Source organism: Sminthopsis crassicaudata, chromosome 4 (genome assembly GCF_048593235.1).
Source record: "Sminthopsis crassicaudata isolate SCR6 chromosome 4, ASM4859323v1, whole genome shotgun sequence".
Taxonomy (NCBI): domain Eukaryota; kingdom Metazoa; phylum Chordata; class Mammalia; order Dasyuromorphia; family Dasyuridae; genus Sminthopsis; species Sminthopsis crassicaudata.
The window spans coordinates 353,617,055-353,641,008 of NC_133620.1; the positions used below are offsets into that span (position 1 = coordinate 353,617,055).

Consider the following 23,954-nt stretch of genomic DNA (forward strand, 5'->3'; position numbering starts at 1 on the left):
TTAGGGAGTTACCTGGACATAAACTCTAGTTACAGAAGGACAGATGCGAAAACGTTCTTGGGAACTCTTGCAAAAATATATGTCTAGGGTGTTTCTGGCTGTCTCCAACATCAAAACGACAAAAGGTTCCTTCATCCAAAATACTAAAATTTATTTTTTTCTGAAAAGCTTTTCGTGGCTTCTTCAATGAAGAGAGTATACCTTGCCCCTATTGCAAATTATATTTGCAGCATAAAATGAGGTTGTAACCATGAAATTTTAAAATAACAGCATAATAGGCTGTGGTTATAGTCATTCTTAGGGATTTTAAAGATAGACATTTCAGGACCACTGATAGCTCCAGTGTGATACTTCTCAAAACAAAGCCTGCAAAAAATGAAACCTTTGTTGATCCATAAGGTACTTTGACTGATGGCAGTATGTATTTTAGTTTAGTTTGTATCATAATTTAGTTTAGAATATATTTAGATCGCTTCATTTGGCTGTAGGAGACTTGAACCATCTGGTCCAATAAAGATGCATTTTCATTAATGAATCTGCTCCTGTTTAAATGTGGCTCTTCAAAGTGATTCTCCTTAACCTGCAAGTTGGTTCTTTTTTTGTACTTAGTGGTTTAAGCACAAGGCCTCCTTAATGATCATTTGATCATTTTCTTTTTCTTTTTTTCTTTTTTAAAGGGTTATTAGAGTAGGAATTTTAACTTCTACTTTAACAAAACCAAAAACCTTTTTAGAAACACAAAGATCTCTGTTAATCAAGGTAGTAGACGTTATCAAAATATAGAGAGGAAAACTATCAATTCCTTTTGGTCAGTGGAATGAAGTTGTCCTGTTTTGGTTACAATTTAGTTGAAAAGAGATTTAGATACTGTGACATACGTGACTGAGCATATATTTCCATCAGCCTTTTTAAAGAAAAGTTTGTAGAGGTATTATTCAGTAGCTCTTAACTAGCAGTCCTATGCTAGATGTATCCCTCCATCATTTTCTTATATTTTTCATTCTCTAGACACAACTAGATTACGTCATAAGATTTTAGAGATTTAATAACATTGAAGATTTGTTCTTTTTGTAGTGTACACTGAATAGGAACTGCATGATATTTAGATTCAGTTTTCATATTTAGATTTTTTTTTTTTTTGAATTAGGCTAAAGAAGAGATTCTTTGCCTCGATTGCTAGCTAATCTTAATAAATAAATAAAATTGAGACCTGTTGGAGACCTTAGCTTAAAAAAGCTTGAATTTCATCCAGGGCCATCTCCAGTTGTCTTGATTTATATTTTGCCACTAGACCCAGGTGGCTCTGGAGTGGAAAATGAGGCAGATGGCCTTCCTTGCACAGACCTCCCTCCCTTAAATCCAATTCACTTTCACCTCATGGCATCCCCTCCCTGTTGTCATGGCCCATGTTGAGAACAAAGGACAAATAGCAACAATATTAAGCACAAGACTTTGCCATTTTAACCTGATGTTAACTACCCAGGAAATGACATTCATACAGCACAGGTTTCCATAACTGTCTTTGTTCCTTCTCCTTTTCTGGCTTTTGAAACAGATATAAAAACTGATGTTGTAAAAGACTAAGGAGAGAAGGGGACAAAGCAATAGTTACTCTGCCCAACTAGTTTGTGCTCCTTGTCCCAGGACAATGTTCTATTTTTCTGTTTCAGGTCAACAAAATCCAGTAATTTAGTTGCTGGAACTTTCCTGCCAACATGGGGGAGCTTTTCCGAAGTGAAGAGATGACATTGGCACAGCTTTTTCTACAGTCTGAAGCTGCTTATTGTTGTGTCAGTGAATTGGGAGAACTTGGGAAGGTTCAGTTCCGGGATGTAAGTACCTCTGGGCTTTCTGTCTGTTTATTGAAGTCTTGTATTCACTAAATCAAATCTTGGAGCTAAAATTCAGGGATCATTTATTTCAACCCTGCTATTTTAAAAATGATGGTTGCTTAGTCCTTATATAATGAATATAAGATCTTTCAATCATTAAGCATGCTTTTTCATTAAGTGCTTACTATGTTCAGTCAGTGTGCTAAATGTTGAGATTATAAAGACAAAAAAAGAAATAACTACTCTCAAGGATACACACATACATACAGAGAATAACTATATATAATTAAGTACAAAATTAATAAAAGAAAGATAGAGAACACTAGTAGTTGGAATCAAAAGAGGCTTGTGAAGAAGGTAATGCTTTAATTGTATCTTGAAGGAAATGGATTCTATAAGAACTACATGAAGATAGACTGCATTTTAAGCAAGGGGACAGCCAAGGCAAAGTTATAGAGGTAAATCATGGAATGCCACAGGTGAAGAACAGAGGAAGAACGGGATAGGGGAAGGAGAATCATATATTATGAAACTGGAGAAATAGGTTGGGTTCAGATTGTTATATTTAATCCTAGAGGATATAAGGAACATCTGGAATTTGTATAGGGAGAAATGGTCAGAACCTTATTTTAAAGAAAATCACATTTGCATCTGTGTTATCAGGAGGAGGCATTGGAGAGAGGCCTGTCCCAAGGATTAAGGATACTATTTAGGAGATTTTTACAATAGTCCACCTTTGAAGTGAATGAGGACCTGAAATAGAATATTGGCTGTGTGAATTGTGAAAGAGTATATGAACACATAAGTTTGGGGTTGTAATTAGGAGTCTTAAAATTTTTTTCAACTGAGTGGAATTTTTTTTCTTTAGAAGAAAAAAAAAGATAGTTTAGGAAGTGAATATCTGTCTATATCTGTAGCATCAAGGGATGAGATTTAGTGTTCTATTCATGACTTAGCATTCTAAAATTATGGCTTTCTTGAAAGTAAGAGAAGGATTTGGTATTAGTCAAGGCTAGGAGTAATATTTAGCAGTAATTTTTTGGCAAATTGACTTTACCAAGAAGGTTTTAAACTGAAATTTGAGAGATTAGGAGGAAAATACTCTGAAATATTGAGATAATACTGAGATAAAAATTGTAAAAGTATATGCTAGGTTGAACAGTTGTGAAAGAATAGTAAGAATAGCAAAAGAAATGTTACTAATTCTCGAGACAAAATGGGGGAAAGAGAGTCAGGAACAGTATAGATGTCTTCAGTTATCTATAAATAAGTACATCAAGGTCAGCCTGAAATTTTAACTCAAGGAGGTAGAAGTCTCAAAAATTTTCCCTGAGACTTGGCAAATTGGAACTTACAAATCTTCATCCTGAGAGTGATGATGTAGAGAAAATTTTTGATTTGAATGGTATGTTAAATCAAATGAGTTCTCAGTTCCTATAAGATTCTGTAACTTCATAAGTGCACTGTCTTTTTCTTTTGGGTAGTGCTTAGGAGTATTGTCATGTCCAAACTTTTCAAAACTAAATCCCAACCAAGTCACTGACTTTTGCAGAATTGAGAGGGGGATTCAAAGAGTTAAAAAAAACAAAAACAAAAAAAACCCCAAAGATAATACTGCTGTTTATAGAATTAGTTCTATCTTTGTTCTTGATAGGTTTTCCCCTGAATGTTTATAATTTCTCTCTCTCTCTCTCTCTCTCTGATATATATATATATATATATATATATATATATATATATATATATATATATATATATATATATATATAATTTTTTTTTTTTTTTTTGAGAAAATTGCTCTGTATTAAGTTTGTATTTTTTTTGTGGAACAGAATGAAGGAAACTAACCCATATAGGGTTGATCCATTAGCTTCATTAAAACTAAGAATTAACTATTTCTTTACTGACACAGACTCCAACAAGCTATAATTATTTTTCTTCTAAATTCTTCCATACAAGATGTTTTTCATTTCACTTTTATCACTGAGGAAGTTAGGTGTAGGGAACATATGTAAGTAAATTGCTTTGAGCATCTTCTATGTTAGAAGCATTGTAAGAAGTACCAGGAGAGGATATAAGAGAAACCAGATAATTTTGTTCTCAAGAGCAAGAAATCATGCTCCAAAAATCTTGCAGCCTAGTCTCCCGAAAAAGGAAATACATATCTAAAATTAAGCAGTATAAAATAGTACAGACTTAATAGATAAGTGTTGTGGCTATGTTAGCATTCAAAAATTATCAAAATGAAGGTTAATCATGATAGGCTTCATGCTGTGAGCAGTGTCCCATATTCTATGTAGGTCAAATAACCAGTAAACCAGTAACTATTTTTTAATCTTTATTCTTTTTGATCTGCCAACAGCATTTAATAAAATCTTTTTTGACTTGTCAATAGCATTTGAAAATTCTATTTGGTTTTTACAACAAGAAGTTTTCTTTCCACTTCTCTATTATTTTTCTATATCCATGGCTAACTTTTCCTCTTTTTCCCAAACTAAATGGGGACTTTCCCCAGGTTCTGTCATTTACTTACACATATTGTCAATATTCTTATTAATTCCCAAGGCTTTACCTATTTGCTATTTATGGCTGACTTCCATTATTAAATTTTTGTTTTATTGGCAATTCTACTTGGATATTCCAGTGCCACCTTCCTTCACTCAAATTCAGCCTATCTAAAAGTGAATTCATTATCCCATTCTCAAGCAGGATATCCTTACTTCCCTAATAGATGCTAACAACACTACCATTCTTCCATTTTAAGAATGGAAATGATTCAAAGGGCCGAGTTGTTTTCAGCTTCCTCCTCTTTATAATTTCTACACTTGTCATCTTTCCTGGTCTTGTGGAATCTTCTTTCATATTTTTTCTTAATCTTACACCTTCCTTTAATTCTCGCTATTAACCATCCTCTGGATAATTGCACTAGCCTCCATCTTCCTTCGATGTTTTCCTTTAATATTTCTACATTACTAGTTTGATCGAGTTACTGCTTTGCACATAAATCTTGAGTGATATTCCTTTATCAAAAGAGGTCCTGGCACTCAAAATCCCTGACGGTCTTAATTTCAATCTACATTTCAAGATATTATTTTCAACTACTTTGTTACATATACCTTGTTGTCCAACTAAATCAGATTATCTGTTCTTCTCTGTCTAAATAAATCTTATTCTTTTTTATTCCCTCTACCAAGAACATTCTAATTTTTCTTCCTCCACCCCATCTTTACCAATCAAATCCTACATATCCTTAAAGGCCTTAACCAACCTGCTAGTAACCTTTTATATGAAGATAACTACTATCAAAGAAAATCTCTTCTTTCTCTATATTTCCTTTTTATCATTCCTTTTTTTTTTTAAAAAGGATAATTTTATGAATGTCTTTTTTTATCTGATTTCCTTCTCTATACCTTGTTTTCCTTTTTCCAGAGAGCTATTCTTTGCAAAAGATTAAAAAAAAAATCAGACAAAATTGATCCATGCATCAAAAGAAAAAAAAAATCTAATATATACAGTGTTCACATCTATGAAATCCCTCCACCTTTGCAAAGGATATCTTCTCATATATCTTGTCCTTGAATCCTAACTTGTACTTTTATATTTTCACAACATTGAGTTGTTTTGCAGTGACTGTTCTTTTCATGTGTGTTGTTACAGTTATTGTGCATGTTATTTTCCTGGCTCTAAATATTTCATTTGCATCAGTTCATATAAGTCTTCCCATACTTTTGTATTTATCATGTTATTTCTTTCTTTCTTTTTTTTTTTTTTTAATAGTTACCAGATATATGCATGGGTAATTTTACAACATTGACAATTGTCAAACCTTTTGTTCTAATTTTTCCCCTCCTTCTCACCCCCCCCCCCATAGCAGGTTGACCAATGTATGTTAAATATGTTAAAGTATAAATTAACTACAATATACGTATACATGTACAGACAGTTGTTTCGTATCTGATTATCTTACTTTACACAGAATATAGTATGTGTAATAGGTAGTCAATTATTCAATCATCTTTTTTTTTTTTTTAGTTCTCATTTGAATTCAGTAAGCAATTTATTGAATTACTATGTTAAAATCACTTTGTATACAAATGTAAAAAGTAAACAATCCTTGTCCTTGAGAAACTTACAATCTCCCAGGGGACAACTTATCAGTTTTTTCCTCTCTATAACAGTTGACTATGGCCTCATCTGTGATTCTTTCTTGTCTTGGTTATGCTATCACTGTACTTATAGTTTCTCCTATATCTCTGCTCCTTTCTTTTCTAGTTCTTAAAACATGGATGGTCTTTCAGTGTTCTGTCATTAGCTTTCTTTTTGTAGCACTCTTCCTTCTTATTTCATCCACTTCCATATCTCCAATCTTATCCTGAAGATTCCCAATTTTACAAATCCAGCTTGAACCTTTCCCCAGATCTCCAAGTCCCATATCTTTATCTGCCCTCAAGATATATACCTAGTATCTTAAAACTTAATCTTTCTAAAATTGAACTTATCTTCCCTCCCAGAACCTGTCTCTATCTCAACTTCTTTACCCTGGTATCCTTTAGGTGTTGCCTGAATCAGTTCCACAGTAAGTTCCCAGTGACTATGTCTTGAAACTTCAAGGTCATCTTTGATTCTTCCTCTTCTTTATTTCCTATAGCCAACCAGTTCCAAGTCTCCCAAAAGGTTCTGATATTCCTGTCCTCACAAATTATATTACCCCATGTCATATAGTCCATTTTGTAGTGAAATTATCATCCTCCATTCTTATCCTTTCCTTCTTTTCTACTGACATGCCTTGCTAAAATTCCTTCCTTTCCAAAAGACAAACTTAGGTGCTAACTTTTCCATGAAGCCTACATTCTTATCATTACCCATATAGATTTTCCTCTCTCATTTCTTTTTCTTTGCTTTTCTTTTTTTTTCCTGAGGCTGGGATTAAGTGACTTGCCCAGGGTCACACAGCTAGGAAGTGTTAAGTGTCTGAGATCAGATTTGAACTCTGGTCCTTCTGAATTCAAGGCTGGTGCTCTATCCACTGCGCCACCTAGCTGCAGAAGTGTAAGCCACTGGGACAGGACAACAGGCCTTGCAAGTCTGGTCCTATATTGTTTAAAGTTTCATTTCCTCCCCAGCTGCCCTTTCCAACACTGGCTTCACTTTTACTCATGTCTTCCCTTCACCTTTGGTCGAGGTGGGGGAGTTAGAATAATCTTTGCTCCTCGTTGCTAATCCCAGGTTCTCCTGTCACTATTAACCAGTAATATCTCATGGTCACTGTTGTCTATCAATCTCCAGTATGCTTTCCTTCTTTCCTTCATGAGTTCAATACTTGACTCATTATTTTCTTCTCACCAACTTCCCTCATACCAGAAATTTTCAACATACATATTGCTATTTCCTCAAGTAATCTTAACTTCCTAGTTTCTCAACTTACTTATTCTCCATGATCTATTCCTCCATCCCACGTCAGCCAAGATCATACCCTTGATCTTGCCATTACCCACAGATGCACCATTTCCATTGACTCTGAAATTCTCTTATTGATTACAGTTTATTAGCATACCACCTCTCCTTTTGCTTTCTAAAACCAAAGCCTGTTTTTTGTCCATACCATGACCCCCAATACCTCTATCCCTTAGTTTTCTTCTGGCACATCACCTTGAACTAACTACACTCTTCTCTCTTTCCCATCTTGACCCATTATTGAACCAATTAAACTCTACACTGTCCTTTTCTCTTGGTAAACCTCTTATCTCCCTATCATATTTCCAATCTTAATCTTCTAAACCTTAGTCTTAGCTCACTCTATCTATCTATCTCTATCTATCTATCTATCTATCTATCTATCTATCTATCTATCTATCTATCTACTACCTTCATTCCTATACACATTAGCAGCAGCATGTAGGAGAGAGGAGAAAATTATGAAATTATGCTGTGATACCTCTCTAATAAATTCACTCTTCCGCTCACTATAATAACTTTTTTATCCCTCCTTAAATTGATCATGGTACTTACTTTGTTTCTGTTTTTTTGCTGCCACAAAAAGTGAAATGGTATTTATATTTTTGTGATTTTTATCAAATAATTTAAAATCATTTGCCAGAGTAATTAAACCAATTCACACCTCCACTAATAATATGTATGTCTGTCTTTCCACTTCACCCAACCCTGACTCCTTTTCTTTTATCATCTTGCCAATTTAATAAATGTGAAGTTAAACCTGATGAAGTTAAACCCGACTTGAATTTCACCTTATATCAATGCTTTTCCCCACACTGTTTCTGCTTATGGCGTAATGAAGGAAAGAAAAAGAAACTTAATTTAAGTCAGTGGCCTGCATTTTTGTGCTCATTGTGCCTCTGAATTGAGAGATGGTAGGCTGGGGTTTTTCTTTTTAGTCACATTGCTGCAGTGAAAAAAGACGCTTTATACCTTTAATTGTTACGGTTGTTATGGCTGGCCAGAGTATTTCATATGTTTTAGTAGAAGATCTTGTTAGTGAAGTGTATTATATTATCTAGCCCAAGGTGGAGTTTTCGGTTTTCCAGTATATGTATCACTTGAGAAGTTGGGTTGAGGGGGAACCTTTGTGACATTTGACTGTTTATTTCTCTTTTTTTGTGTTGTCTTTCAGTTAAATCCAGATGTGAATGTATTTCAACGAAAATTTGTCAATGAAGTTCGGAGATGTGAAGAAATGGATCGGAAACTCCGTATGTGATTTCTTATCTTGTCTCAATAATTCTTTAATTATTGTAGCTTTAAAAAAGTCTGGTATAACAAAAAAACAAAAAACCACATTAGCCCCTCCTCATCTCAAAAAAGAAAATCTTATCTATTTTCTTAAATTTAATGTTTGGAATATTATTTATATTCTATTGCATATGAGAAGTATGTATATTCCTTAAATAATACTCAACTTAAATACTGATAAATTGCTTTATCATTGTGCAGAGGACAGTATAGGAGTCTGAGGTAAGTCTTGAGATGTACAAGAATTCTGTAAATCGAATTCCATGTCCTGCAGTCATTTCATAAACAAAGTTTGCCATGACTTTAAGGCAAGTATTTTTTTTTAATATTAGTTTTAATTAGTTTATTGCTCTTCCTGTCTGATATTCTCTTTATGCTGCACTCTTAAATTTCAGTAGTTATCTCTGAGCACTGAACCAACCATACTTTTATTTGATTTTTTTAGTTGGTGTTTAATAGCATTTTCCCCCAGTTTGATCTGCTGTTTAAATGCATAATACTCACCAACTTTTCAAATTAATTGATATTCTTTCCATAGGGATCTGTTTTACTATCACATGTATTAAGGGCTTTATTCCAATAAACACTTTTTCTCTGAATCTGAGTCTCTGAGCAATATTGGTAAGCCAGAATAATCTTAGATTTAAGTGAGATTCACACAGATCATTAATAGTTTCCATTTATCACTTAATGGTTTAAAAAGCTCTTTCCTTATATTAGCCTACGGAATTAGTTAGAGCAAGTGTTACTATTTTCATTTATAAATGAAGAAACTGAGATTCAGAAGCTTTAACTTGTCCACAGGCACACAACTAGTAAAGGTCCAGGATTTGATAAGGTCTTCTGATACTATATTCAGTTTTCTTTTTCTTCTTATAGTTTCAGTCTTATTGATTCTTTTGATGATTCTGGTATTTTGTATTCTATATGAATTCTATTCACAAAAAGTAGCAAATGCATTTGAAACTCTAAGTCTGGACTAAATTACCTGTTGTGGTTAAAGAGAATTTAACAGCAACTGTGCTGCAGTGGAGCTTTTATAACAGGAAAAGAATATTTAAAAAAAACAAACAAACTGATTTTCATTTCTCACTTTTCTTGTGTCAAAGAAACTTCTTTTTGGTTTGTGCTTAAATATTATCTATTCCACGCATATGCAGATGGATTGTAAGTGTTCTGCTTCTGTCCTTTTAGGGTTTGTTGAGAAGGAGATAAGAAAAGCTAATATCCTTATCATGGACACTGGTGAAAACCCAGAAGTGCCTTTCCCCCGGGATATGATTGATCTTGAGGTAAACATCCTTATGGAAAGTTTCTTTTGGCTGTGCACAGATATTATTGGGGATGGGACAAAGGAAAGCTTAGTCTTTTCTTGTCTGTGTGGTATATAGATAGTAAGCTCCTTGAGGCCAAAGTCTGAACTGTTTAATTTGATCTATATGGTGTCTGATGCAGAATTCATGTTTATAGCTAAATAAATAAATACGCAAATGTGTGTGTGTGTATAAGTAAATGATGTATAAACTATAAAATGCTCATTCCTGTTAAATAACGCTCACCTTCTTTGAACAGAACAATCACAGAGTCAATGTTAATGATGTTCATATGTATTCTGTTGAGCTTACTTAGTAGATACACATAATTCTTGCTTTATATCAACTCATATTATGCAAATCCAACTCCCCAGCAGGAGCCCAGTGGAAGTGGTTGCAGTGTAGCCCCAGATCAGGGGTCTCCTGCTTCGAGAAAGAGGGAGAAGAAGAGCTTTGGAGAGGGCAGAATCACATGAAACCCAGAGAGGAGAAAAGTCTATGGAAAGGTTTATTTATGTTAATTGAGAACTGATTGTAGTAAGGCTGAACAAAAGGATTTTAAACATTAGTCTTCAGTTAGAATTACTTTAGTGAAATGTTAGTATTTTGAGAATAGTGGCAGAATATCTTTGAATTTACATTGGAAATAGTAATTATACAGGACTGAATCCCATTGAACACACAGGACAAATATACTGACTTTATGGTGAGTTAACATGTCCCTTTTTTTCTTAGGCAAACTTTGAGAAGATTGAAAATGAACTGAAAGAAATCAACACAAATCAGGAAGCTTTGAAGAAAAATTTCCTGGAACTGACGGAATTAAAATTTATACTTCGAAAAACTCAGCAGTTTTTTGATGAGGTCAGACTATTGTTTGTTTCTTTGAGCAGCTGATGTTTTACCTGCCAAAAGTGGGCCATATTTTATTCTAATGATTATTTTCAGTTGCTGTCTTGAAACAGTCATTTTTTTACACCTCATTTTAGTTGGAGAAACTTCAAATTATGTTCCATTTTTCATGCAGTACACAGCCAGCCATATTTTTGGATATTTTTATTATTTGCAGTTTTTCATATCAGATTATGAAGGGGATATTTAGAATAGTAGTGTATGCCATTCCCTGAAAAATGCACATACATATTTTTTTAAAGGTAAGTATTCAGTTAAAGTGAAAGCCTAGAAAATAGGGAAATATTGGCAACAACATGTAGGTAAAAAAAAATGTAATTCACATAACTTCTTACCATTGCTTGTCTCTCTTCCACCAAACCTTCAGTTGTTTTATTCTGTGTTCCTTTCTCAACTTAGAAGGTTATAGTGATTGCACTGATATGTTGTATTTCACAAGTGTTTTTCATTAGGGTGTGTAAGAACTCAAAATATCTGGAAATTTTGAAAAGGGTGCGTTTGTAGTTAGCATGACAACTTCATTTGAAGATTTTCTGACCCCAATATCTCCCCAAAACTTTATATTTTTTAACTTAGAAAAGAGATGGAAAAAACCCCTATGTTAAAAATGTAGATAACTGGGTTACCAGGTAACAGCTTGCTGAAGAAAGAATTGGAAAGAATTCAGAATAAGAATTTTTAAAGAGAGTTTCCAGGCTCCTAATCTGCCCTTTGGGTAGTCTTAGCATCCAGTATGTTTACTTTTCCTCTGGTAACTTAAAATGTGGCTAATGACCTTGCCCTGTGCAGGTCTTCTTGACATTAGCTGAAGCAAAAAATATTTCATGAATTATTTTAGTTACACTTTTTATATGTTTTACCAAAGAATTTTCTTTGGGTGGTGGTTCTCTTTTGGACCACCTGTGCCCTGTAAGGAACTTAGCAAAGTATTTAAATTTAGAACTTTAACATCAGCAACTGACACTTTTGAGCTCATATATTTTGAGTTCTGCTTTTCACTTCTCTCTTGGAAGGAGAAACTGACTTTTCAATTCTTTGTAGAGCACAAAAAGCGTTTGCTCAAGATGTGATACATTCCTTAGTATAACCAAGGGCTTTGGCTCAAATTGAGTCGCCTTAATGTAATGAAAAATCTCTGAAACTTAAGTGCCTCTTTGTTTCTGTGAGGCAGAGCCTGGTTTTATATTAATAAAGATTAGGTTGTGATCATTCAGTTTGCTTACTGACTTGTGAATTTTTAAGGTTGACAATAATTTCTCTCACCAATCTCACAAATCATTGCATTTTTAAAAGGGTGAGGAACAGTGAGATAACCTCTCTCCTAGTGTTTAAGTCCTTTTGCAACAGGTATATGTAGTTCATTTAACCTGAATTACCTACTATTTGGCAAAAAGTAAGCACATAATAAATGTTTTATTTGTTTACTTTTCTATTGTATAGTCACTGCCTTAGTATCTCGATAAAATAAAGGCAAAAGCTTTGCAAGATAGCAAAAAACATCTTATGTCCCCTCTGTATTAGTGTACAGATTTTTCATTTTAATTAAGTGATTTAAGACTTCTGAGTATTAAATATACATTATGAGAAATAGAGGATTCTCAAGTCTTCTTAATACAATTATCAAAAGTGACATTCCCCTCTCCATTTTTTTCCTTTAACCAACAGAAACACAAAAAAACCCTTTCCATTATTCATGGAAAGTACTATTCAGTATGTTGCCTTAGCTATGGTAACAATTCCCATACACTTTCATAACTTTCTTTTAGGTTCTTAGTGTTTTCAAAGTAATGAAAGGAGTCCCTTTGCTGAGAGCTACACTGATTGAGCAGATAATTCCTTACCTGTATGTATTACTAACTCCATTGTGGTACTTGGTCCATAATACTCATTCAAAGCTGTCAGTAAAGTCTTTTGCCTACTATTATCCCACAGGGATAATGCAGGGAGCACAGTTTGAAGAATGCAATAGAAAAATGGGCTTTGTGGGTCCTTGAAAAGTTGATGGGATAAAGTGATCCTTGAGATTTCTTCCATAACTGAAAATATATTTGCAAATGGGCTATAATACTAGCAGATTGGTTTTTCAATTATTTTTGGTATAAGAATGTTTCACATTAATAGGCTAAAGAGAAATGGCTAAATCAGGAAATGATTATTCTGCTTTAGGCTGCTATGGAAGAGGGAGAATGAGGGTATATTAAATATTCTTTTGCTTTATGGTGATTACAAATTTGATTTAGCCATTTCTTCTCCATAACATTTAAAATGATTTGTTAATGATAAATATCCTTTTCTCAGTCTTCTTGCTTATGAAGAAGAGTTAGAGCTGAAGAGATTTCTCTGAATCTTTTCCCATAAGCACCATAGCACATGAAAGCATAAAGAAGACTGGAAAAGTAATGGTTAATGGCATGCAGATCCCTGTCTTCTTTCTCTTCTAACTTTTCTTTTCATCTGCTTTCTTTATTTTTCTTTTTCATCTATCATCACATGGGGTGAATAAGTTAGATGATGAAATGTAATTCATTCCTTTCTCAATGCTGGTGGCAAAGGAAGCAATACGCTGTTGGAAATTGAAGGGACTTGAACTGAATGTGCTGTTTATATTTTCAAGCATTGCCATCCCATCGCTGCTAGGCTCTTGCCATCTCAGATGTCTGTGTTCTTTATCTGCCTTGAGGGTAGTGGCAAATCAGGGGATTCAGTCTCTGAATATGAGTATGACATAAGAAATGTAATTAAAGGAACCAGTTAGGTTCCAGATTAAGGAGGACATTGTCTTAGATATAGATGTAAAGACCCACAGTTAGTGGTATTGGTCAGCCAAATTTTCCAGTAAACATAGTATTTTATTTTAACTTTTAAAAGTCAGACTTGGAGACTTGTGATTATTAAGTGAGAGGTAGTGAAAACAATGACTAGAACATAATTAGATTTCTAGTTCATCCCAATTTAGATCCATGATAAGTTGTTCTTATTCCTCATAGTGTATTGCAATAGTCCAATACCTGAGTAACATTTTATGTTTCTTCAGCTGTTTTCTATATTTTTCTTAGCCAGAATATCTTTGTATAGCTTGGGACAGGTCTTCTCTTGAAGAGAGCAGAGGAGGAGGGGGTGGAGATAGTGGTGGTATAAACAGTATGAGCAACACTCAGTTTGACTAAGGGATGTTGCTGAGAATCTTTTGGAAAAAAGATTGTAATGTTGAACTATTTTAAATTTAAAACACAAGATACTTAAGCATACATTTTTTAAAAATTCTTTTTTATTTTAAAATGGATTTTTAAAAAACTTTCTGCTTTATAATATTCAGTTGGTAAGATTTTAAAATACACAGTCCACGGATTTATCATTTAAATACAAATGACAAAGTATGTAACCTTTATATTGCCCCAAGTCTCAAGACATTAATTTTGCCTGTCAATTAATTTTAACTGATGATAACGTTAGTTCCTTAATGTAGTTCTCAAAACATTTCCTTTGCTTTTAGTCCATCTAATATCATCTCATGTACTCTCAAATTTTTTCTCCTTGAAATGTTAAATCCATTTACTATGTTATAATCATAAGATTTTTTAAAATGAGACTTCCATCTGCTTATTTAATAAATGTGAGTGGAAATCAACAGAACTTGTGGTAAACTAATTGTAAAAGGAAAAACCAAATCTCTTTATAAAAAACAAACAAACAAAAAAACCTAAAAACCACAAACTATTCTGACTTTGTTTTACTCTTACTCCTCTCCTCCCCCTCTCCTCTGCCAGCATTTGGATCAAACAAGTTGACTGGCTATGTGTATTGGTATTTGGTATTACAAGCAATCAAAACAGATACATAATTTTATTTTATAAGTCAGCTTCTTTTTTGTGATAGGATTTAAGAGGAGAGGTATAGGACTATAGGAAAAACAAGATCATGTCTAGGTCTAGGAAGTCTTCGTCTGTTTTCTTATTTTGTCATATAAATTATAATAAAAATTTATTTTGAGATTGATTATACCAATCTGTTAGCTGGATGTTGTGGTTCTATGTTACTCTTAATTTAACTTTTACATACTTGATTTGAATCAGTGATCCTCTCTCAAGTTGTGTGCCCAAGAATCTTCAAAGCTACAAAATCTCCATGAGCTTCTGAATGTGTCAAGGTTTCATAACATGATACTTTAGTATAAGGTAGGAAATTTCTTTATGAGTTTTTAGTTCTTATTTCTCTCTTGGGCAGATGTTCTACTAGTAAATGAGTCTTACTGTGTTTCAGTTGCTGTTTCGTATCCCTTCTCTGTGTAAGGAAGAAAGATACTCTAAAAAGCATAAACATAATATTCATCCACTCTTCCTAAAATTCTCCTTAACAAGTGTAGAGGACTTAAGTCCTGAAGCTCTTGGACTCTGTTTAGCTAACTAAGTGATATTTCTTCTGTTAACAAAACAGTGTTTGAGAGAGTAATAGATGCTTCTAAAGACTAGTGCTTCCCCCTCTAATCCATGTTTGCCATATGTGAAATTGTAGGCATGAGAACAGCTTGAGAGCATTTCCAGATTACCCCTTATCATTCCCTGGAAGTACCTTCACTTTTTCATGTGACTGTAAAAGTGTTCTCTGGTGCTTTCATGACTTATTTGGTGGAAATAGAAAAGAGGGAAAATAGTTTCTGCTAAATAAAAGATTTATACATGTCACCATCATGTGATATTTTTTTTCCCCTTCTTTCCTTATCTCTAAAATCATTTTCCCCAGATGCCTTGCTGGGACAGTTATGTGCTATCTTTTGTTTTTACCTTTGTTCTCTTCCCTTCTTTTCTGTGTGTTGTATTTATCTTTTTTGTGTGTATATCTTCTCTTTTTTTCATATTTATTTTCACAAACTCATCTCCTGGTTCCTCGTTCCCTGCATGCCACTAACTATTTTCATTAGATATTAATTGATTTGTGAATTCAGGCTGAATTGCATCATCAGCAGATGGCGGATCCAGACCTGTTGGAGGAGTCTTCAACCCTCTTGGATCCGAGTGAGATTGGAAGAGGCACGCCCTTACGGCTTGGGTAATTATCATTCTTATATGCCTATTTTGTATTTTAGGTGTGTTCTTCCCGTTTTAAGAAAACTTATACAGTAAGGAGTCTACTTGTTGCAAGAATGGTGCTCCATTATGAATCTGTTGAGAAACATTGCTGAATCATCCCTGGTTCATTTCATGTATTTGCTTGACAGCCTCTTTCTGGTTCCTGTAGTGAGTGATAGCAGGAATCAGACTTTGGCAGCTTTTTTACTTACAGTTTTGTCTGGTCCCAGGGGTTTTATTTTAGCTGCTGAATTATTTAAAAGCTACCCATCCTATAAAATGCAATAGTGTTCTTAATCTGTTTGGGTTTTTTTCCTCCTTTTTTCATAGCTTTGTGGCTGGTGTGATTAACCGGGAGCGCCTCCCTACATTTGAGCGTATGCTGTGGAGAGTGTGCCGGGGAAATGTATTCCTTCGTCAAGCTGAAATTGAAAACCCCTTGGAGGATCCTGTGACTGTAAGACAAGGAAATTGTATCCTGTGGAATAACATTCTATAAAGGGGGCCCAGAATGATAGCAGAACACTTGGACCATCTCAAAGAAGAGATCTTTATTCTTTTATTTTCAATTCTAGCTATAAGATAGCCTATCTCCCTGTAATTTCCATCTCACATATGGTATTTAAAAGGTTTGAGGCTTAGATATGACTACAGAGGTTTTTCAATTGGAAATAAATTTTTCTAGTTATTTATACTTCCATACATCTTCTGTTACTGATCTGGGACCTGAAGCAATTTGCCTTTTTGCAAAAAATCAACAAAAAGAAGAATCTTAATTTGGTAGCATGTTACTATACTCTAATGCAAATTTCTTGATAATTGTATTTCTGTTTCTATTAAATTGATTTTTATAAGAAACTCCAAAAGAAAGGGAAGAGGACTATTTTGACTCTAAACTCACAAAGCTAATAGTTTCAGCTGTTTAGAGTTCAAGTTTTTTGTTCAGTTAATGAAGACTTTTTTTTCTCTCACTTTGTCAAATATATTGGTTGGGAAATTGAATAATTTTCTTTAATGTATTTTGAGATAGTTTTCATCTTGCATTTGATATGATAAGTTCAAAATACAAATCTCAACTAGGATGGTAGAACTGTATTTCTGGTAGTACAAGTGAAACAAGTTAAGTGCATAAGGGGAAAAAAAATACATCAATGAAGAGTCAATAATCAATAGACTACTATTTAAAATACCTATGATTCTTTATTTTACTGATAAAACCTTTCTGCTCCTACTTAGTATGACATTTATTGAATCATTGATCTTTGTCTTTCTGAAGAAGACAAATTTTGATTTTATTGAGGTTTCAGACTTGTAACACTTAAGCTGAAAATGACCCAAATGCTTATGCAACTTATTTTCTGTACCATGCTTATGGTTATGGTGACAGAGATGGTCCATAAAGTCTATGTGCCACCACACTGAAGACGATTATTGAGTTTTGGAAACATTTCATGCTGTGATTAAGGTCACACCTAGTATTTAACTATTTTCAGGAACATTAAGCCAAGTTTCCTTTGGCAGGGAAGAAAAATATTTTATCAACAAATACAGGAAAGGGGTCTGGATATCTGTACCAGAGCAGCTGTACAAAGAATGTAGTCTTAACATCCCTGGGGAACTTAAAATTAATTAATTAATTGATTGATTTAAAGCACTCTTGGGGTTTCCTCAGTTTCTGCTCACCTTATTTCCGGATTTTCTCTAGTCTTCATACTTCGAGTGTAACCTAACTACTTAAGATCTTTATACCTTATTTGTGAATTCAGTTTTAATTGATTTATGGTCATACATTTCATAATTTCTCAGTGGCTTTTTACAATACAGTTTTTCAGTATCTCTCATCTGAGACTATAAACTCATGAGCAGAAATTAATTTCTCTCTTTTTCTTTTTCAACATGCAACCAGGTAAAGTGTTTGAGTTGAATTGGCAAATGATCTGATTAGCGATTATCCCTGCCTATCCTAGACTACCCTAAAGACCTACACTCTTGTGCAATATAAAGATAAATAAAAAGGACTAACTAAAATAAAAATCAAAGGGAATGGTGTTTCTTCAGTAAAGTTGTTAAGGGTGCAAGAGATGATTAACAAACATAATTGCTACCCTTCTGTAGTAAATGAAGGAGCTAGGAAGCTTATTGCTTCTTATCTACCAAAGAGGCTTATATTAGCAATTAGAGCTTTGAAATCTTGATTTGTTTCTTTATTCTAGGGAGACTACGTGCACAAGTCTGTATTTATCATTTTCTTCCAAGGTGATCAATTAAAAAACAGAGTCAAGAAAATCTGTGAAGGGTAAGAGAAATTACTCACTTAGAGGAAGTATTAAAACTTCTTTAGTGTTAGCTTGAAAATTAGTGAAATAGTAATTCTTTTGACTTGCCTGTACCTGAGAGTATTCCTTTGGTTAAGACTATGTAATGCTATAGGGATATTTTAAGTTTGTGTAGATCTAAATATTGGGTAAATGAAATGAACTTCATAGTTAGAAGTTGTTGTTTTAAGAAATGAAATGTATCACCCCCAGTTCTTTATCAGTGATAAATTTATAATAGTCTGAATTCATGTCCCAAAATGTTATCTGGATGTATTATTTCTTTGGGTTTTCTGAAATAGCAATCTTGCTTCAGTTACCCAAATGACTCTTCACTTAAATCATAACTTGGATTTTTATAGTAATTTAAAATGTGTATTTAATTTTCTTCTTAACTATCCTATGAAGTTAAATAAAATTTCAGTTTTAAAAATAAGAAAATTGAGGCTATGAAATGTTAAATGACTTACCCAGGTTCACATTAGTAAGTATTAGCATTGAGATGAACCCAGATCATCTTTCTGACTCCAAGACTAAGACTCTTCCAATCTATCAAACTCTGTCATTTTTTAAAACCTTTTTCCTTTATTTTTCTTTTTTTAGACCATAAGAATTTATAGCTGCAAAAGCAGAATAGTGATGATAATTCAAGCTAAAATCTAAACTTTCTTATAATTTTGCTACTATTAAATTCCTTTTTGCTCACCAAATAAAAATTGACAGTAAGAAATAATTAGAGAAATATTACATTAAAATAGGAGGCCTGCCTTGAAGTCAGAAAGACCTTGATTTGAATCCTGTACCATATTTAGTCCTCTCTTGGACTCCAGAGTCATTGAACTGAATCCATCATTTGCACCTAAGCTGAGGCTTTTTCAGCCCTTTGAGTGGCTTAAGTCATTTTCTCAGATGACTTAGTTTGATTACATCTCTATTATTCAGCTAGTCCCTATGCATTCCAGGTTTCGAGCTTCACTCTATCCCTGTCCTGAGACACCACAGGAGAGGAAGGAAATGGCTTCTGGAGTTAACACCAGGATTGATGACCTCCAAATGGTACAATAACACAGATAAAGTCTTTACTCTATAACTATTCTTCTTCCTTGTAATACTAATAATTCATTGAGTGCATTGCGTGTCCAAAGTTCCCACAAGTAAATACTCATGAATGAACTGTCTCTTGTCAATTGATCTTGTTGGGAAACAATAAACATAACAGAGATAGTTATGTCTATTGTTTCCCAACAAGATTAATTTAGGAAAGGGTTTCATGATTGGAACCAAAAATATATGCATATACTATCCACCCTCAAAAGAGACAGCATTGGCTAGGTGTCTAGGGGTTTTTTGTTTTTTTGTTTTGCCTAAAAAAATTACATTAAGATGATTGGAGGGAGTATATGGGGAGAAAAAAAAGTCTAGGCTTCCAATTTTGACTTATCTGATTTCTCGCGGAGGCCTCTTTATTCTGAGTGGCAGCTACAGCAATGGCATGGATGTTAATTCATTTCTTCCTACCTCCTTCCATCCTTCTGCTTGTCTTGGTTTATGACTATACTGGCCTATAGCAATGACAGCAGCAAGGACAGATACAGTCCAAGTAAAAAGCCCAGAGTATCCAGGTGATATAGTGGAGTAATGCGGGCTGAGAGACCTGGGGTAATCAGGATGAAAATAACAAAGTTAGAATGGAGATCTCTTGCCTCAGGGCCTATGGTTCCCATTTCTCTCTTTATCTTCCTCTAAGGACCGTGCAGAATTAAGTGATAGTAGAGAGTAGCATTCTGACCGTGCAAGGGATGATGGCCATGATGACTTTGAGAGTGAACAGTGGGGAAAATTGCAATTAAGGAATAGATAGCAGGGGTCAAGGAGACTATAACTGGGAATAAAGAGGCTCCAGTGATATAATCAATGAGCTGGTGGAAAGTAATAACATGCCAACCCTTGGGGGTAAAAGAATAAAAATGAAATAACTCTTCTCCTCAAGGAGTTTATAATCTGGATTAAGGGAGTCAATTTATGCTTACAAAAATATATCCAAGATGTGAAAAAATATTTTAGAGGAAAGCTCTGGTAAGTAGGGAAAAAATCAGGAAAGGCTACAAAAAAGAAAGGAATGGGGGGAGAGGGGATATATTAAGCCTTTACTATGTGCCAAACACTGGGATGAACACTGGAGATACAAATACAAAAGTAAAAAACAGTCCCTTCCCTTAAGGAGCTTATATTCTGGTAGGGGGAACATTACACATAGGTGAATGGTGGTCAAAGAGGCGCATTTTGTTCCAGAATAGTACAGAAATGGTTAGTGAATGAAAAGAGAAATTTTAGACTCAGAAATTGTTTACTAATAGTCATAGAAGTTTTGGAGACCATTGGCCTAGAGTTTTTGTCTTCCTTCCAATGCATGAATAAGCTGAGTTTTTATCCCCTTATTAATACACAAAGAGCAGCTGCTATAGACAAATGGTATATGCATTGAATTTTGAATGTTTAATAGAATCAGTTTGCAGTTATTTTAGTATCTCAGAAAGGAATCATGATTGTGTACATAGAAATGGAGGAACAAAGAGTAAGCTTGTGGTTTTATACAGTGCTGTAAAGAGTTAGATAATAGACATTCTTACCTTGATATCTGCAATTTGTTTTTTTAAATATTGTGATTATTGTATTTCATTATAATTGATTCTCTTGGTAATCCTATATAATTTTTGTTTTGAAAAACATTCTGAGAGCAGGGGCTATTTTTTGGCTTTCTTTGTATCTGTCATTTACCAGTATCTTCACACATTAGGCACTTGGTAAATGCTTATGGATTGATAAAGATAAGTCTAAAGGCTTTATCAGACTGCCATGATACAACAAAGATTAAGAATGTTTTATTTTCTTGGCACCATTGTTAAATCATAACTGTATTCTCAAAAATTATTCATATTCCTAGTAATGATAATAACATCATTTCAGATGCTACTCTTAATAATAATTGTGGACTAAGCAAGAATTAAATGGTTAGAGAATAATTTTGATCAAATTCCAGTTTGAGAGTATAAAACTCTCCTGAATTCTAAGGGTTCTTTAAGCTTTGGTTTCCTCTAAAACTTACAACCCTAGTTCAAGACAGTCTTTTTTTTTTTTTTTTTTTTTTAAATAATATTATCCCATGTATTCATTTTTCCAAATTATCCCCCCGATGACAGGCAATCCCATACATTTTACATGTGTTACAATATAACCTAGATACAATATATGTGTGTAAATACCATTTTTCAAGACAGTCTTTTAAAAAAACATTTTAAAGAATTTTATATTGATATCTTTTATCTTTACTTCGCCTGCATTTCCCAATATATTCCCCCCCAGCCATCCCTTTTAATAAAGAATCAAAAAAGGAAAAACAAAAATAACTTAGCATAATTAATCACAGCCAAGTAAAAATGCATAAGATTTTTGTACCCATAGTGTTTCCTACATTGGGATACATTCTCTATTGTCTTTCTGACCATGCTGGGTCATTATAATTTCACTGCATTCAGTTTCACGTATTTTGTTGTTACTTTAATTTATATTGTTGTAAGTGTGTGTGTGTATTGTTTTTCTGGTTCTGTTTATTACATTTTGCATTGCTTTGTATTAAGTTCCTTATTTGTAGTCATCATATTCTTTATTTCTCATAATATTCTGTTATATTTATGTTCCACAGTTTGATTGACCACTCCTCAAGTAATAGCATCTTGCTATCACAAAAAGTGTTGCTATAAATATTTGGGTATATTTGGGACCTTTTTTGTTTTTAGCTTCCTTGGGGAGTAATTTTGCTTCCTTGTGGAGGGTTCTTGATCAGGGGAAGAGAGACTGCAAGTCTGTCTCTCCATGTAGCATTTTATCTCATTCCCTACTTAAGAAATACATGGGAATTAAGATTCTGGAGAAATATGGTAAACACGGGAAACCTCACCCGGCCCGGACACAGAAAGGATTGACAGATTCATAGCTCTTTCTCGATTCTGTCATAGATCCAGAAATAGAAGGAACTTAAAGGCTACCTTGTCCTTAAGTGGCCCAGGGACATTAACCTGACAGGTCTGAGGTCATATAAGTGGTATCAGGGCTTTGATGATCCTATTTGAGACTTTTATTTATTTTTATGATAGCTTTTTATTTTTCAAAATACATACAAAGATAGTTTTCAACATATATACCCTTGCAAAACTTTATGTTGCATATTTTTCTCCCTCTACTCTCCTTATCCCTCCCCTAGAAAGCAAGTAATCCAAGTTAGGTTAAATATGTGCAGTTTTTCTAAACATATTTCTACATTTGTCATGCTACACAAGAAAAATCAGATCAAAAAAGGAAAAAATGAGAAAGAAAACAAAATGCAAGCAAACAACAACAAAAAAGGTGAAAATACTGTTATGATCCACAATCAGTTCCCACAATTTCTCTCTATGTGCAGATGGCCCTCTCCATCATAAGACCATTGGAACTGGCCTGAATTGTCTCATTGTCGAAAAGGGCCATGTCCATCAGAATTGATCATTGTATAATCTTGTTCTTGTTGCTGTATCACACTTTTTTTTTTTTTTTTTTTTTTTTTTTTTAATCTTTGTAGTGGAATCTCTTAGAGAGAAATCTGCACTGGCTCACAAAGAGTAACAGTTGGAACTTTTTTCAATGATACTGGACAAAAGGCAAACATATAACTATAAACTCACGATTATAGAGGTGTGGGACATTCCAGACACATACTCTATATAGTCCCTCTGAGTATGTTAGATCTTATAATGGAGAATAGTCAAAATAGGTCTTGTTCCTGCTATCAGTGCATGATTTTAGAAACGGCTGGGGAGACTTCGATGTTCTGATGATGGTGCTATTTAGGTAGGTTTTCCCAAAGAATTCTTCAACTCCCTACTTAGAAGTATGGTTTTGATTATTTTTCAAATTATTGCCCCTGTGTTATAAAACTTTTTATGGCATTTTGTAATCCTGAGTTACAAACCTCAGATAACAAATGAAAAATCTATTTTTTTTTTTGTCAATCCCAAGAAATCATTATTTTTTTTAACTTAATCACAGAGGGAAAAAAATCCATTAAATGAAAATCAACAAACTAGTGCCTAATTGGGGAATAATTCTCTGCCACTTTGGATAAGAAAAACACATTTCAGCTAGAGAAAAAGAAAGATGGAAACTATCCAACCATAAAGAAAATCCAGACCTGTGCTTATCTGTCAGTTGCCTCATGAGATATAAATCATCATTTTGTCTTCAAATCTCACTTGTTCCTTCTTTTCATGCAAGGTTCTAAACCAAACAGAAGATCACAGGCAGAGGGTCCTCCAGGCAGCTGCTAAAAACATCCGTGTCTGGTTCATCAAAGTTCGGAAGATGAAGGCCATCTACCATACCCTTAACCTTTGCAACATTGATGTGACCCAGAAGTGTCTGATTGCTGAGGTCTGGTGCCCTGTCACTGACCTAGATTCCATCCAGTTTGCTCTGAGGAGAGGCACGGTGAGTAATGTGGAGCTGAGACACTCCCACAAACTCCACAAAAGCAGTGGTTTTGATTCTTTGTATTTTCATGATAGTCTTTCAGAATGTTTTAATATCTTTTATCTTATCTTTATCCCCTAAAGACCCTCTAAAGGTAAATCTAGAAATCATAAAATCTTAGAGTTGAAGGGGCTTAGGAGGAGGCCCTCTCTCCTGAGAAGAAAGTTCTGGTCCTCTCACCTGAGATATCCCTGACAAGTGTCTATT

At 34.0% G+C, this 23,954-nt stretch overlaps 1 protein-coding gene across 8 annotated transcripts in view; it reads left to right on the plus strand.

Annotated features, from left to right (window-relative positions):
• ATP6V0A1 (ATPase H+ transporting V0 subunit a1) overlaps positions 1 to 23,954 on the plus strand; it is a 100,405-nt gene that overhangs the window by 42,885 nt on the left and 33,566 nt on the right. For 4 of the 8 annotated variants that reach the window (XM_074261584.1, XM_074261591.1, XM_074261583.1 and 1 more), the window contains exons 2-10: positions 1,671 to 1,832; positions 8,461 to 8,539; positions 9,774 to 9,871; positions 10,628 to 10,756; positions 15,747 to 15,850; positions 16,201 to 16,327; positions 18,084 to 18,166; positions 19,148 to 19,241; positions 23,493 to 23,705. In XM_074261584.1, the coding sequence (XP_074117685.1) occupies positions 1,716 to 1,832; positions 8,461 to 8,539; positions 9,774 to 9,871; positions 10,628 to 10,756; positions 15,747 to 15,850; positions 16,201 to 16,327; positions 18,084 to 18,166; positions 19,148 to 19,241; positions 23,493 to 23,705 (1,044 nt within the window). In that variant the 5' untranslated portion in view covers positions 1,671 to 1,715. The remainder of the gene's footprint in view (positions 1 to 1,670; positions 1,833 to 8,460; positions 8,540 to 9,773; positions 9,872 to 10,627; positions 10,757 to 15,746; positions 15,851 to 16,200; positions 16,328 to 18,083; positions 18,167 to 19,147; positions 19,242 to 23,492; positions 23,706 to 23,954) is intronic. The other 4 variants (XM_074261587.1, XM_074261590.1, XM_074261586.1 and 1 more) reach the window with 1 other exon arrangement.